Raw genomic sequence first — 15,574 nt, forward strand, 5'->3', positions numbered from 1 at the left:
CAAAACCAGGTAACTTGCCCCGACCGGGATTCGAACCCGGGCCACCTGGTTTCGCGGCCAGACGCGCTAACCGTTATTCCACAGGTGTGGACTGTAGGGGCCAATGATATGATTGTTCCAGATTCCACACCACTACACGATCAGAGCCTTGCTGTGCGGAAGGATCGTAGCAGTGGGGGTTCTCATTACTCCAGTAGCGCAGATTTTGTTTGTTGACTTCACCTTCACGTAAAAATTCGCCTAGTCGGAAAACATCACGGTGGATACGAAGTCTGCCTCTTCTGCAATCCTGTCCTAGAACCGTCCACACATTTGCATCCTATGATCAGGATCGTCTTCTGATAAATGTTGTAACAGTTGCAGTTTGTATGGGTGAAATTTTTCCTTCTTCAGGATATCGTGGACGGTGGACCGAGGAACGTTTAATTCCATACTGGTTCGCCGAATTGACTTCTTTGTACTGACATACACTTGGGCTTCTTGTGTCACTCGTCAGTTCGTGGCCTTCCAGACCGAGTCAAATCAGCAACGTTACCTGTTGTGATGAATTTTGTTAAGTGTGATATTGGCTGGCGTCCAGGATGACGTTGATTAAACTTCTCACTAACATCACGATCTGAGTAAACTTCACGGCCACACAACAGAATGATTTCAACGCGTTCCTCCTTCGAAAGTATCATGCAGTGCAACAAAGAACACAAAATCAGTTATTTGCCTATGGTGCGGGACTTTTCGGACACCCGGTAAATTACAATGCCGCGGCGATATCCGATTGGTTCTCTTCTTATTGCAGGAGATTTGCCGCGGAGAATGTCTCTGTTCTTTCTATTCTCGTATGAAAATTATGATCGGGCAATTTGTATGATTCTTACATATAGTATGTTCAATTCTCTGTTCAAATCTCATTTGCAGTTTTTTTTTCCAGTTACTTCTTTGAATTGATGTGTGTAGTATGATATTTATTTTGTGTAATTTGTTTGTGTAATAATAATAATAATAATAATAATAATAATAATAATAATAATAATAATAATAATAATCTCATCATCGTAATGGATTTTAATATGTGATATTATGTAGTAGAACAATGATTTAAAATGTGACAAACTTTCGCTTGCATTTGGTTGGTCTGTTACTTGTTTCTGTATTCACTCATATAAACACGTAAAAAAAAACTACTTTGAATAGGGAAACGTTAAGAAAATACTTTGACAATGAGTAACTTTCTGATCTTCAAAGTTTTAGTTCTGGTAAAATGTTGAAATAGGAGAAAATAACCGATGCCCTATCTTTAATACTTGTACTGTTATTACAAGTTATCTTGAACCTTACACCCCCTAAGTCTGTCTTTCGAACTGCTCGATACGGCATGTACTCATCAACGTAAAGGCACGGCAAGGATGCCCTCCCTCGGGTAACGTGACTCTTTTCAGAAAACGTTTATTCTTTCACTTTCCGGCTCTCTATTGTAAAAGAACTTGGTTCACTACAAACATCATCATCTCACGACACTCTGGTTTTGAGAGGAGAACATGGCTTCGTAGCAAGTTTTAAGTAATGAGTATTTAAACATAATCGTGTGTAGGCCTACGATCCTCCTCTCTCATCCGGGCTGACGACCGGCAATGGCGGAGTTACTACAGCTATTTCTGTACATTATATAGGCCTACATGACTTACACCTACAGCTGATATGTACATATTCTTATAACAATATTTTACAGGCTTATTATTTAAATTTACATTAATTTACAGTTATACACAATCCATATCCCTATCATTACTGCCATCATCGTCATGGTCTTCAACGCTTGGTCCAAAATTTATTATTTCGTCAATGGCATCATCCATTCGGAATTACCTTCTTAATCGTAGGTACTACTTTCTGAACAAGATAGAATTCTTCGATTGTATCCCGAATGACATGTTGATCGAGGTCATCCATTTCAACTTTACACAAGTCCTAATTCTGGAATGAAACAATATGTTTTGCAGAACTATAACAAAATAATAACTTACAACAGTAATTCATTATGTCACTCACAGTACACACACTATTGCACATAACTATTATAGCAATAATTTCTATACATTACATACCTATTCTTTCCCGGAGTAGTGTGAGGTTCATTTGGTTGTAATGCAATATTCTTTTTAATTCTCTTCACGGAACTAATACTTTTGCCAGAGTATTTAGCCGTACTCTCATATTCCTTATCAAGAGATTCCAGCAAATATTTGTTTAATTTTTCTTCCTCGCAACATTTAATTATATTTGCGATAATTTCTCTTTCTCCGCTGTGGATAACAGCGTTACTTTTTCTCCGCGGTGGTGTGATTTCACCATAATTACTACCCTGTGGTTGATGCTCCATGTTAACACTACTGGTACGCAGTGAAGGAAATAGTTCTATGTTTCTTGACAAGAGATTATGATGCGGAGCATGCGCAAACAACTCAGTTGGCTCCACCTATGTTACGCGCTTCCTTCCCTCTGTCCCCGCTCAGGAAGTTCAAGATAACTTGCAGTAACGGTATATACTGCATTGCCTTCGTTGTGTGAGCGTGTATCGGAGAATGTTGAACTTCAGTATTTGAACCTTTATCCTTCGCTTGTTGGAAAGAAACTGCCTCCTGGAGGATGCACTGGAAGGAATGGTGAATGGATGAAAAGTTCAGGGCAGAGGAAGGTATAAGATGATAGACGCCATTAAAATATGCAGAGACGAAGAGGAAGGTGGAAAATGGGAAGATTGGATAGTGCTGGGTTTGCAGTGAAAGACCTGCCCTTTATATAAATATATAAATGAATAAATGGTATTTTATAATAAAATATATTTTAACGGAATTACGATTTGAAAAGAAAAGATGCTGGTTCTGGCAAAATAATGAGATGGAACTACCAGGTTCATTATTTGAAAAAATGCACGCAGTAGTATTACATTACACAGTTTTTATCTTGTGTTATCCAGGAAACATGTCTTCGAAAATGAGCAGATATTTTAATGACGTTCAATATATACGCCATGAAAATGTTTTATACTGTTACAGTAATATTTTGTAAGGTCTTCGAACGTTTACAAAAAATGAGAGAACTGTTATATATTAAATATTACACGGCTTGGGCAGCACTGATTGATTATAAGAATCACGATATCTACGTAAATCCATTATTAAACTTTCTGTTTATTTAATCATAAAGTCCTGAAACGTTTCTAAATACGTTTTGTTAATTGTAAGTCGCGTGATGGGGCATATACAATACACATACTGCGTTCCCGAGCTGGTGCCAGCAGTGCTGAATACAGGTTAGCATGGAAGTTGCCATGACAACCCACGTCATCATAACTTCTAACCAATGAGGAACGCCTCACGAGACTGCAGTAAATGTACCCCAAGCAGCCGGTAGCCTGCCTGGGCTGGCTGTGTGCGCGAAGTCGAATCAGTGTAAAAACGATCTGTTTCTCTCGCGTTTGTTTGTACCGGTACTTTGTAGTTACATTGTGTACTTGTATATAAGTGCAATAAAAAGTTTTGATTATGTCTGGTAATAATAATAATTTAATTCAATAACAAAAGCAAAATACAGTAATTTAACTAAAGCAATACGGGATCATGATGTTGCTAATGCACATATTCGTGCTTCTAACGCACTCGCGACTTTGGAACTTTGCATATTGAAACTGAGCTAAGTGACCAAACACAACAAAGTATTATTCTACATAATGAAAAGGTAACACGCAATAGAGACATTCTGAAGAGGCTTATAAACGTCATTTGTTTACTTGCAAAATTGGAACTTTCATTTAGATAGAGGAAACGGTAAATCGAAAATGTCCAACAACCGCGGTAATTATTTAGAACTTTTGGACTACACCGCCCAGTACGACCCTCTTCTAAAAATTATTTGGAGACTTCTACAGTATTCAAAGATGTATCAAATCGTATTCAAAACGATTTAATTGCATCTGTTGCCAGTGCACTTAATAAGGAAATTAAACAGCAATTACAGAAATGTGATTTTTTTGCCATATTATCTGATGAGACAACTGACGTCTCGAATAAATCACAATTTCTCTCGTTTATCGATATGCGATTGAAGAAAGGGTGGTAGAGCGGTTTGTATGCCTCCGTGATGTAAGTGAGGACAAAACAGCGGCAGCACATTCTGATCTTATTTTTAAGACATATTCAAGACTTTTCAAACTGCAGTAAGAAACTTGTCGCACAGAGGGAAGTGCAGTGATGGCCTCTTCATTACATGGTGTCAAGCTAATACTGAGGCGCCTTTTCTACAAGCTCTCTTTGTTCACTGCTATGCACAAAATTTCTTGATGAATTTCTGAGTCGACGATTGCCACATGTTTCCCCAACAAGATGGAATAACTCGCCACGACGTACTAATACTTAGAGTAGTCTTTTATAATAGTATTTTTAATTTTAGGCAGTAGTTGCAGTAGGCCTAATGTTATAGATTTTCTAAAAAAAAGATTGGTACCAAATACCAATGTATTTTTATAACTAGTAATGTTATAAGTGTTTTAATCAAATATAAATAGTAAGAAGGAAAAGAAAACTTGACTACGCGGCTGCTTGGGTAATCTGTTGGGCCACCGCACGTCACAGACTCATATAAATTAGAAACATTTTCATGAAATTATTATACAGAATAAAATTAGTCTTGTGAGAGGGAGGTAAAATGGCATTACTCCGAGAAGACATACTCAACACACTCCTCTCTCTTCACCTCCCTTTCCCTTCCCTTCTGGTTTTTTTTTTTCACATCATTGTTTGCATTGAGTGATAATGTCGAAAACAAAATAAATGACTGAATCGGGAGTCTACAAAGAATGAAAAAGACGCTTAAATTTTAACTCGACTTGGCAGCGTGCAAAACGGAACACAAGCCATTATGTTCTGTGGGGTGTCAGAAATTTGTTAGGCTAATATGTAGTTAAGTTAATGTTTGCACTTAAAAATAATGAAAATGTAATAGGTAAAAACTGGTATAATAATCGAGTAGCAGATTGAATGTGCGTACGGGGTACATAGAAATCTTTTGTCCAAAAATTATTGCGTCATAACCAACGACAATCGAAAATGTTGATATATGATGAATGATTTCAATCTGATTAGTGAAATATTTTACTAGTCAGCAGTGTATGCAATGCAGGGGGACTGGTCATCCTATCCTATTACCTCCTAGCTTACAAGCAAACGTTCTGATGGGGGCAGATAAAAAAGTTAAAATTTTTTCTTCCACCATGTTAATAATGTCAAAAGAAGTGCTTATACAAATTTTGACCACTCGACCGCAATTACGAGGGTCGTAAAAAAATAAGTTCGCCAGGGGCCATTAACAGAAAAAAAAACAATTTCATTGGACAAATTTATTGGAACGGACACAGCAATTGTTGAGCTATTTTTCAACATATTTTCCATCGGAATTGGAGACATTTCTCATATCATGGGGTCGACAGAGAGAGGTGCAGACTCTGTCAAACGCTGGTTCCGATCTGAGGCGGCTGACTTCTACGACATAAAATTGATCCTATGGTATGACAAATGTCTCATTTCCATTGGGGGATATGTTGACAAATAGCGCAACAATTGCTGTATCTGTTTCAATAAATATTTCTATGCAATTGTGCATTTTTCTATAAACGACCCCAGGGAAAATCACTTTCTGGACGGTCTCGTAATTGCGGTCGAGTGGCCAAAATTTGTATAAGCACTTCTTTTGACATTATTAACATAGTGGAAGAAAAAATTTTAACTTTTTATCTGCCCCCATCAGAACGTTTGTTTGTTAGTTGGCTTATGAGTGACGCTTTATTGGTGTCACGAGGTTCCAATGAATGTTGGGACTGTTGACTGAACATGCATATTATGATGAATGAGATATATGTTATTTGGAAAAAATATATAGGGTATTTCAAAAGTCAGTTCAAACATTAAACCGCTATAAATATTATAATATTTGAGATAGGGAAAAACAAGTGTTGGGCAAACAACGGGGTTTACAAAACATTGGGAAGATGTCCGCCGTTCTCTTGTTCAACGTACAGCATTCTGTCTGCGATACCATACACAGCATTTTGCAGATAATGTCTTTGAATATTGGCAATTTCTTGCGAGATGGCATCTTTCAGTTGCAGTAGGGTTGTTGGATGTGTCAGGGAAACTCGTGCTTTAAGGTAACTCCACAACCAAAAGTCGGCCGCATTGAAATCTGGAGATCGCGAAAGCCACATTGTTGGAAAGTGCCTACTGATGACTTTGGTCGGAAAACGAACGTCAATTACTCCACCATTAAGTTTTAGTAGGTTATTTTACGATGCTTTATCAACATCTTAGGTTATTTAGCGTCTGAATGAGATGAAGGTGATAATGCTGGTGAAATGAGTCCGGGGTCCAGCACCGAATGTTACCCACCATTTGCTCATATTGGGTTGAGGGAAAATACAGACTGTTACAGTAAACGGGAAGCGCTACTACAGCATGTTACAGAACTTCGTCATCCCTAGACTGAGGAATCACGATATGGAAAACATAATCTTCATGCAAGATGGCGCTCCACCCCACATCTTTATCTCTGCAAAACAATTAATTACGCCAGGGCTGGGCACATTACGTGATTCTGAGAAATGAGCGCCATGTGCTTTAAAGAGCGGTTCTTCCGGGCGCTCTCACGTATGCATACTGTACGTCATTCAGTGTCGGTGCAGTGGCGACTCTGCAGTATGATGGTGACCTTTGAAGACGGAGCTTCCGCTCATACACTAAAGCGGCCCGCAACTCCGAATGCTTTTACTGTATCATGGGAGGAGGAGTTCTTTTCCATAGAGAGCAGTGGATTATTTAATTTGTTATAAAACACTCCAACTGATTAAGAAGTTCAATATCCAACGGCATTATTCTTTACAACATGCTAGTGAATATGACAAATATGTTGGTAATGAACGACATAATTTAATACAAAAACTTAAAGAAAATGTTTCTCAGGTACATTATATTAGAGTATCTATCATATCATATCATATCATATCATATCATATCATATCATATCATATCATATCATATCATATCATATCATATCATATCATATCATATCATATCATATCATATCATATGAAGTTACATATTATATTACATTATTATAATCCTTTATTACACATGTTTATATTATTAATAGCCTACCATTATGTAATTGTTAAAGCACTGTGCGTATGGGTTATGTAAATAAGCCTAATGATTTGTATGTGTGTGTGCATAGAGCGAAGTCTATTTCATTAAATTAATAAGAGTGTTATAAATTCTGTACTGTACAAGGGATTGATGTAATATCCTTATAAACTATTATGTACTGACAGACTGAATGACTAGAACAACCGTGGCTCTTCTTATATTAATGCAGGGAAGGTAGGCTAGTTATAATGTGAGTCCGCCACTGCGTGAGCATTCTGCTCTGGCTTGCCTTGCGGAGCGAGAGCAGCTCTGGCTGGCTAAATGGAGCCGCTCTCATGCCCGGCCCTGAATTACGCAGATGTTTGGCGATCTTGTCATCAGTAGGCACGTTCTAATAATGTGGCATCCGCGATCTCCAGATTTCAATCCGGCCGACTTTTGGTTGTGGGGTTATCTTAAAGAACGAGTTTTCCTGACACATCCAATAACGCTACTGCAACTGAAAGATGCCATCTCGCAAGAAATTGCCAGCATTCCAAGACATTAGATTATCTGCAAAATGCTGTGCATGGTATCGCAGACAGAATGCTGTACGTTGAACAAGAGAACGGCGTACATCTTGCCAATGTTTTGTAAACCCTGTTGTTTTCCCAACACTGTGATGTTTTTGTTTTTTTCCCTATCTCAAATATTATAATATTTATAGCGTTTAATGTTTGAACTGACTTTTGAAATACCCTATATGTGGAGATATAACTTTGTTATTGAACGTGTGAAGATATTTACAGTTAATTAAATGTTGCTATTTATTAGTTTATAATGTCTATAAAAAATAAACCTCTCAATAAAATTCAAATTTCGGGTATATTGTTAAACATCCGTCACTTCGCGCTGACAGAATATCCCCACTCTAAATGACAGGTGACCCTACTGCTAGGGACAGAGGTAGCCACACTGTCAGTGACAAAGTTAGATAGGGTTTGATCAGGGGATAGTCGTAACGGACTACCTGAGTTTACTTTTAGTTCATTCGCTGATTCGGTAAATGTCGGAATGTGGCGAATGTTTGACGATATACTCCAAATTTCGTTTTCAAATAGGGTAAACTAGGGTCTGCTGGACAGTCGGGCATGTTGGACACTCTGTACTTTAACGTGTTACCACGCCACTCGTGGCTACTTCCGTCATTGACTTCTAGCTGAATGTGGTGCCCACTAGTGGCGTGGTAACACGTTAAAGTACAGAGTGTCCAACATGCCCGACTGTCCAACAGACCCTAGTTTTCCCTATAAGATTAGCTTTAGTATGTTTTTAATATGTCTGCAACACACATGATTTAACTATAATTATTCATTTTTGGATACACTCTTTTAACACTTCTATAATCACTAATTACCATTATAACTGCTTTACTGTGTTAATATTATAAAAATTACCGGCTGACCAGTTTCGACGTGGTGTCCGTCATTGTCCGAAGCCTACAGTCGACAGCAATTCGGAAGGCGATAGTCTGCTAGCGTTTGCGTCGAGAGAGACAGATAGAGAGGGCAAGGCAGCGTACAACATTGCCACATCGTACTTCACGAGCACGTGCAATACAAATAACGTAGGAGAGAATTTATATTATCAAAAGACAATAATGACCTTAGCCGTTGATTACTGTAAGCATGACACCAAACAAACCCCGTTTTCTTCACTAACAATATTCTTTGCACGTTTCTCAATCCCACACCACATGCTTCTACAGTTGTTTCTTGCGCATTGGCAACGTTGCAGTCAGCATCAAGATGGCCGGCAGCGTTCTGCTCGTCAACGTTTTTAAAATAATTATACATCTTAAACACTATTTTCCGCGCCTGCCTGTGCAATACTTCTCTTTTTACAGTCTCTTCTTCCATTTATTTATCTTACACATACACAGTAAATGTTAGTTTTACTTATTCAATGTATTGAAACATGAACAAACGGAAGTACTTGTTGTAGACTGATTCTGATTAGTTCTACTGTACAAGTTTGTGACGTCACATACCAGAAATGCTACGGCGCATGTAGCAGCTGACCGTCTTCCGAAATGCCGTCTAGTCTAGTGAGATCCCGCGCTATCTTCTGGTTTCCTGTTGTGGTAGTGTGTGTTCACAATTGTGTCGAAAAGGGTGTGTGTTTTTAAATTCAGTTGGGTGTGCATGATGTGTTGTGGGTGTGTTTGTCAATTTAATATTGTTCTAGGGTGTCAAGTTTTTTATTTCTTGGCTGGATGTGTAGTATTTTCATGTTAGTGTCTATGTTGCTATAGTTATGATTGGAGTTTGTGATGTGTTCTGCATAGGTTGAAACTATCACGCAATAGTTGCAACGACTTTTACATTGGAGAGACTGGAAGATCATTGCAAACACGAAACCACACAACAATTCAACCTACCCAGAACATATCACAATGTCCAATCATAACTACAGCAACATTATAGAAAAATCCTAATGTAAACATAAGCACGTTGCTGTCATACCCGTGATTGGCTCCCAGTAGAAACACTCAACATGACGCAGGAAAATATAGTTGGTATTTGGAAACCACAATCTTGTATTATTTGAAAATAAAAAATTGAATTCTAGTTTTAAATACGATGAAACATTTAACGTCACTCATATGTAAAACGCTGTATAAAAGAAAAGCTACTTTTATATTTTGTTATGTACTATGAACGCGGATGAATACCAACAGTAATACCGAGGTAGTCTGTTCTTATAACAAGCTGGTGCCACTTGAGCTCGTAGTTGTTCACGTAAGCACATGGTACTGAAGTATGGCTTCTGTACCCTCAACTGCTCATTGTGAATAATAAGACTTAAAATAATTTAATTGCAGTAATTATTAAGTAAATGTTTCCTAAGCAAACGAATGCATAGTAGTGAGGTTAGGCCTACTTGACGAATAACGGGAAATGTTTAACTTGAAACAGAATATACAACAGTAGTCGGGAACACGTACTGAGAATCTATGGCGCCAAACAGTGGCCAATGAAGCCTCATTTCAGTCACGTGCTATTGTTTACATTAGGATTTTTCTTACAGCGAAAAGATTATAGACACTAACATGAAAATACTACATATCCAGCCAAGAAACCAGAAAGTTGACACTCTAGAACAATATGAAATTTGCAAACACACAAAAACACATCCACAACACATGCTGAATATTTTATTTATTTTAGTAGGTTATTTAGCGTCTGAATGAGATGAAGGTGATAATGCCAGTGAAATGAGTCCGGGGTCCAGCACCGAAAGTTACCCAGCATTTGCTCATATTAGGTTGAGGGAGAAACCTCAACCTAGTAACTTGCCCCGACCGAGAATCGAACCCTGGCCACCTGATTTCGCGGCTAGAGCGCTAACCGTTACTCCACAGGTGTGGACCATCCTGAATACCCAACTGAATTCAAAACATACATTCTTTCCGACACAATTGTGAACACACCCCACCACAACAGGAAACCAGAAGATAGCGCAGGATCTCACTAGGCTTCGGACAGTGACGGACACCACGTCGAAACTAGTCAGCAGGTAATTTTTATAATATTAACACATTAACACAGTAAAGCAGTTACAACATTAATCAGTGGTGAAATATAATTGTTTTCAGGTCGGATAGGTACACCTCATTTCATGGCCCCTGAAGTAGTAGAGAGACATCAATATGGAAAGCCTGTTGACATCTGGTCGGCTGGTGTTCTCCTGCATATCCTGTTGTCTGGAACACTGCCATTTCTGGGGACCAAAGACAGGCTGTACGAGAGCATATGTAGAGGAAAGTTATATGTAAGTGCTGCGGTAGGTGAATTATCTTTTGAGATCTATGTACAGAAGTTATTTATTTATTGTTTTATTAGGTTAACCAGATCATTTCTCCAGATTTTACTTTATATTATGTTTACAATCAACGGATGATATACCAGATAATCTGGAAACTATAGTCCCGTCACTCTAATTTCCGACAGCCAATCGCGTTGCAGGTCGACTACATTTAAACGTGTGCGTCTTGTGATTCGCTGAGGAAGTCGTTATTCATTTCTTAAGGCTCGATAAATACGTAATATAATCGCCCGCCCTTTTGGCTCTTTCGTTGGCATTCGCAGAAAGCACACGAGGACATTATTTGCCGCTCAATTATTTGCTGAATTACAGTGTGTTTGATTTATTATCATAGGAGCTACGACATGATAATGTTTAACGGTGCGGCAAATAGATTCCTCGTATGGTAGCTCGGTAACGAAAGAACAAAAATGGCGAACGATACTATCTACCTAGACTTTATAGAGTCTTCACTTACTAAGACGTAAGCAAAGAGGAGGAGTCACAACGGGAATAACAGCGTCGCGACTTTTTTTTTTATAGGTTTCTTTTCTCTTTTGCTTTTACATTAACTAAATGATTGATAAACAAATATTGATATTACAAAGGCTACACATATTTTCAGCAACTTCTTTATAATGTACTTTATAGACTTCTCCCTCTTTACTGAGTGAGATATTAGCTATATTTCCTCATGGAAATAGTGTACCACCAGTTTTACAACCAAATCATCCATACCTCATCACCTGTTAAGGTACTGCACTTGATGAATCCATATTTTCCTGGATTGAAGAGTTTTTAGTAAAACAAAATTTCAGCAGAATCGTGTAGTGTCATCTTGTGATTTATTGACAGCCATGAGGATTGGATCAGAGCACTGATGGCAGACTACTTTAATGAGAGAATTGGAAAGCTTTTGTTCTGATAAGATATGCATCTCCTAATAGATTTTGAACAGTTGGTCACATGTTTTTAAACCTTGTATACACATATTGCTAATGCAACAAGTTTCGACATCATTCTAATATACGTATTTAACCAATACTAGATTGGACACACGAGCAATTACTGTGTGTACGTAAATTAAGAAATGTAGTCATTATATGTGTAAATTATTTATATGTGTGCGTGCATATGAAAAGGGACCAGTTGTCGGGTAATGAGTTATTGTTATTTTTTAACTCTACGATATAGTTTAACATGTGTATGGAAAGAATTAATCGATTTAAAAAAGATAAGACCCATAGGCGGAGTTATGGGGGGGGGGGTATGGGGTGACACTGCCTCCCTAAACTTGTCTGAACTCTTTTTTTTTTTTTTTTTTTTTCTATTAACGTTAGAAAATGTTGAATTAAAAAATCGTTTTTGCTTTTGTTTGTGATTAAGTTTCTGTGCTTAAATTGATGACGTAAAGTCTTCAGATCATGTGTCTGGACTATAATATTTATTTTAAATTTCTGAATGTATAAGAATTTCTATACTTCATTTGAGGAATGGAAGCACTGTAATGTTTCTTTTGTAATAGTCTGTACTCATGTGTTAGAAGTCTGCAGGTGTTCAGGCCGCCACTTGGAGAATTGTGAATAACATACTGCTCAACAATGCAGAAAAAAAGAAAAGTGATCCCGTATAATGTGTAAACTTAAAGACGAGATTAAATAAAATAGAGTTATATTGTGGTTAGTTTACACATAAAAGAACACAAAACTGTAAAAAACGGAAATAGCAAAATTTCACTCCATTTTCTTAATTAGCAATATACTCGAAAACTGTGGGCCGGGAACTGGTCCCTTTTCATATGCATGCACACATATATCTTTCTATACTGGATAGAGGAATTAATGAAAAATGTTGTTTTTTCTTTTGTTGTAAAGTTTAATAAAATTATTTAATCTGTTTTTAGCTTGATTCACCACAATGGGAACCAATTAGTGAGGCAGCAAAAGACCTGATAAGACGGATGCTGACTGTGGACCACACTAAAAGGATCACGATCCAAGAAGTGCTCAATCACAAATGGCTAAGGGTAGGCATATGTATATAAAACCATTTAAATTTACAGAACTCGTGCAGGATATACAATATACTGTACAAGTTATCATATTCTCAATGAATAAATAAACGAAAAATTTAACATAAAAGTAGCCCACATCAACAGCGTGCACAGAAGCCAATTTGGCCATCTGAATATACTTAAGAAGCCAGAGGTAAGTACATTATGTACTAGATGAAAAAATTGCAGAGAAACCGAAACACAGCTACTCTGTTCTCAGCTTAGTCACTTGCAGATTCTGGGATCAGTCTTTCAGTAAAATATTACTGAATGTAATCACTTGAAACATCATTTACTCACCCAAATTAATAATGTTCCAAACATTTATCGCACTTGTTCAAGCAGTGGCGCTCTTTTTCAGTTCTTTCGATTATTTTTGTTTACTTTGTCTTTTCGAATTCCAAGAGAGTAAAGTCAATAAATAATTGATTAAATGGCGATCTTACTCGTGTTATTATGTAAGCATGTGCGGCTTACAGTTGTTTCGGTGCTACTTGACACCATCCTCAGAGCCTTATGTGTCTCGGCGCCATCTCAACTTCGCTGCCTGTTGTGTGGGTGCGTTCGTGTGATGAAGAGTTGTGTCAAATAGTGTGTGTGTTCTGAAATTGATCTGTGTGTTGAGAATTTGATCAGGGTGTGTTTTGGTGTGTCTGTATTTTCATATTGTTCTAGTGTGTTGAGTTTTTGGTTGTTGGGTTGTATGTGTAGGATTTCCATGTGTGTATTTATGTTATCGTATGTGTGGTTAGCATTAGTTATGTGTTTGACATATATATATATATATATATATATATATATATATTTGCAATAGTTGCAACAGTTTCTACATTGGACAGACAGGCAGATCATTCCAAACTCGATACAAAGAATACATTAAAGCAATAACCAGAGGACACAATACATCTACATATGCCAAACACATAACTAATGCTAACGATACATACAGTAACATAAATACAGACATGGAAATCCTACACATACAACCCAAAAACCAAAAACTCAACACACTAGAACAATATGAAATATACAGACACACAAAAAACACACCCTAATCAAATTCTCAACACACAGATCAATTTCAGAACACACACACTATTTGACACAACTCTTCATCACACGAACGCACCCACACAGCAGGCAGCGAAGTTGAGATGACACCGAGACACAGAAGGCTCTGAGGATGTTGTCAAGTAGCACTGATAATTCTGCCCACGAATACACTAAGAAGTTCATCCATAAAATAGTCAGCTATGGAAAATATGGATTAGGAAAAGGAAATGACAATGGAGAATCTTTGGTGAATTTCAGTAAAAGAAATACAATGATTGTTGGAAATACATTATTCGAACAACATAAAAGAACATACACGAGGACATGCCCAATAGACGACAGGAGATATCAGATAGATCAGTGGCAGACCACGAATATAGAAAAAGTGTTAGCACTCACAATATCTCTGGTTGTTATCAGCATCACAATTTTAGTGAATATTTGTGATATAGTTGATCTCTTGAATACCTTTCTGCATTGAAATGTCGTACACAATTTTTTTCTTTAATTAAATTGTTTGAAGGTGGTGTGGGTCTTCCTTTTCCAGTTACATCTTTTTTCGAATTGTAATTTCTACTGCCAAATGATGGTTTTATTAACTGTTCTATGATACAATCACACTCACACTCATTTTGATGTATTTCATTAGACTATTAATGCCACTTTTAATCTCATGTAAGCATTCCTGGAATCGCTAACACGGTCGCTTCTCACTCACAGCTTTCACTCAGAATCAAGGGAAAGGTGGAGAAGGAGTAGGCATTTCCAAGCGCATGCACTTAATACCAGTTGCTGTTACCTGAGTTAGCGAAAGAGAGATAGCTAACAAGAACACAGAAATATTCATACGTAACGAAAACCGACTGTTGTAATTATATCTTGCTACCTGACCAGAAAATGATGTTTACATTTCAATTAACAGTCACAAGAAAGAACTATAAATTATAACGTGTTTCAGCTAAAATAATGTTTAACAAAACAACTTTCAAAGTGTTAGCACCACTGACACAGCTAACATGAATGTGTTGCCACTGAGATAGATTATATACTGGTACAGAAAAGATTCCGAAATTGTTTAAAAGTACAAAGACTCTACCAGAAGCAGATATTAACTCAGATCATGTCCTACTGATAAGCCAAGTAAATATTCGTCTGAAGAAGATATGAGGTCAAGTGACATGTATTGTCATAATAGATGTACATATCAGCCAAAACCTCAATCAGAGTGAAGTACATGTCTTCGTAAAGTCAGTAGTCTTCTTTTTCTATTCAGGTTTATTATTTCCCTTTAAAAGTTCCTAAACATTTCCTTGAATGCAAGTATTTCACAAGACAACTTACCCTTTTACAAAATAAAATAATACTGAAACAATTGTCCTTAGAGACAATTAATATTAGGTACCCTCCACAAAACTGGCTTCATTTGTACACTGAC

General features: G+C 37.3%; 1 protein-coding gene across 4 annotated transcripts in view; it reads left to right on the forward strand.

Annotated features, from left to right (window-relative positions):
- Positions 1 to 15,574, forward strand: part of LOC138691133 (peripheral plasma membrane protein CASK-like) — an 854,250-nt gene that overhangs the window by 447,245 nt on the left and 391,431 nt on the right. For all 4 annotated transcript variants that reach the window (XM_069812867.1, XM_069812868.1, XM_069812869.1 and 1 more), the window contains 2 exons: positions 10,825 to 11,000; positions 12,937 to 13,059. In XM_069812867.1, the coding sequence (XP_069668968.1) occupies positions 10,825 to 11,000; positions 12,937 to 13,059 (299 nt within the window). The remainder of the gene's footprint in view (positions 1 to 10,824; positions 11,001 to 12,936; positions 13,060 to 15,574) is intronic.

This window comes from Periplaneta americana, chromosome 16 (genome assembly GCF_040183065.1).
Source record: "Periplaneta americana isolate PAMFEO1 chromosome 16, P.americana_PAMFEO1_priV1, whole genome shotgun sequence".
Lineage (NCBI taxonomy): Eukaryota > Metazoa > Arthropoda > Insecta > Blattodea > Blattidae > Periplaneta > Periplaneta americana.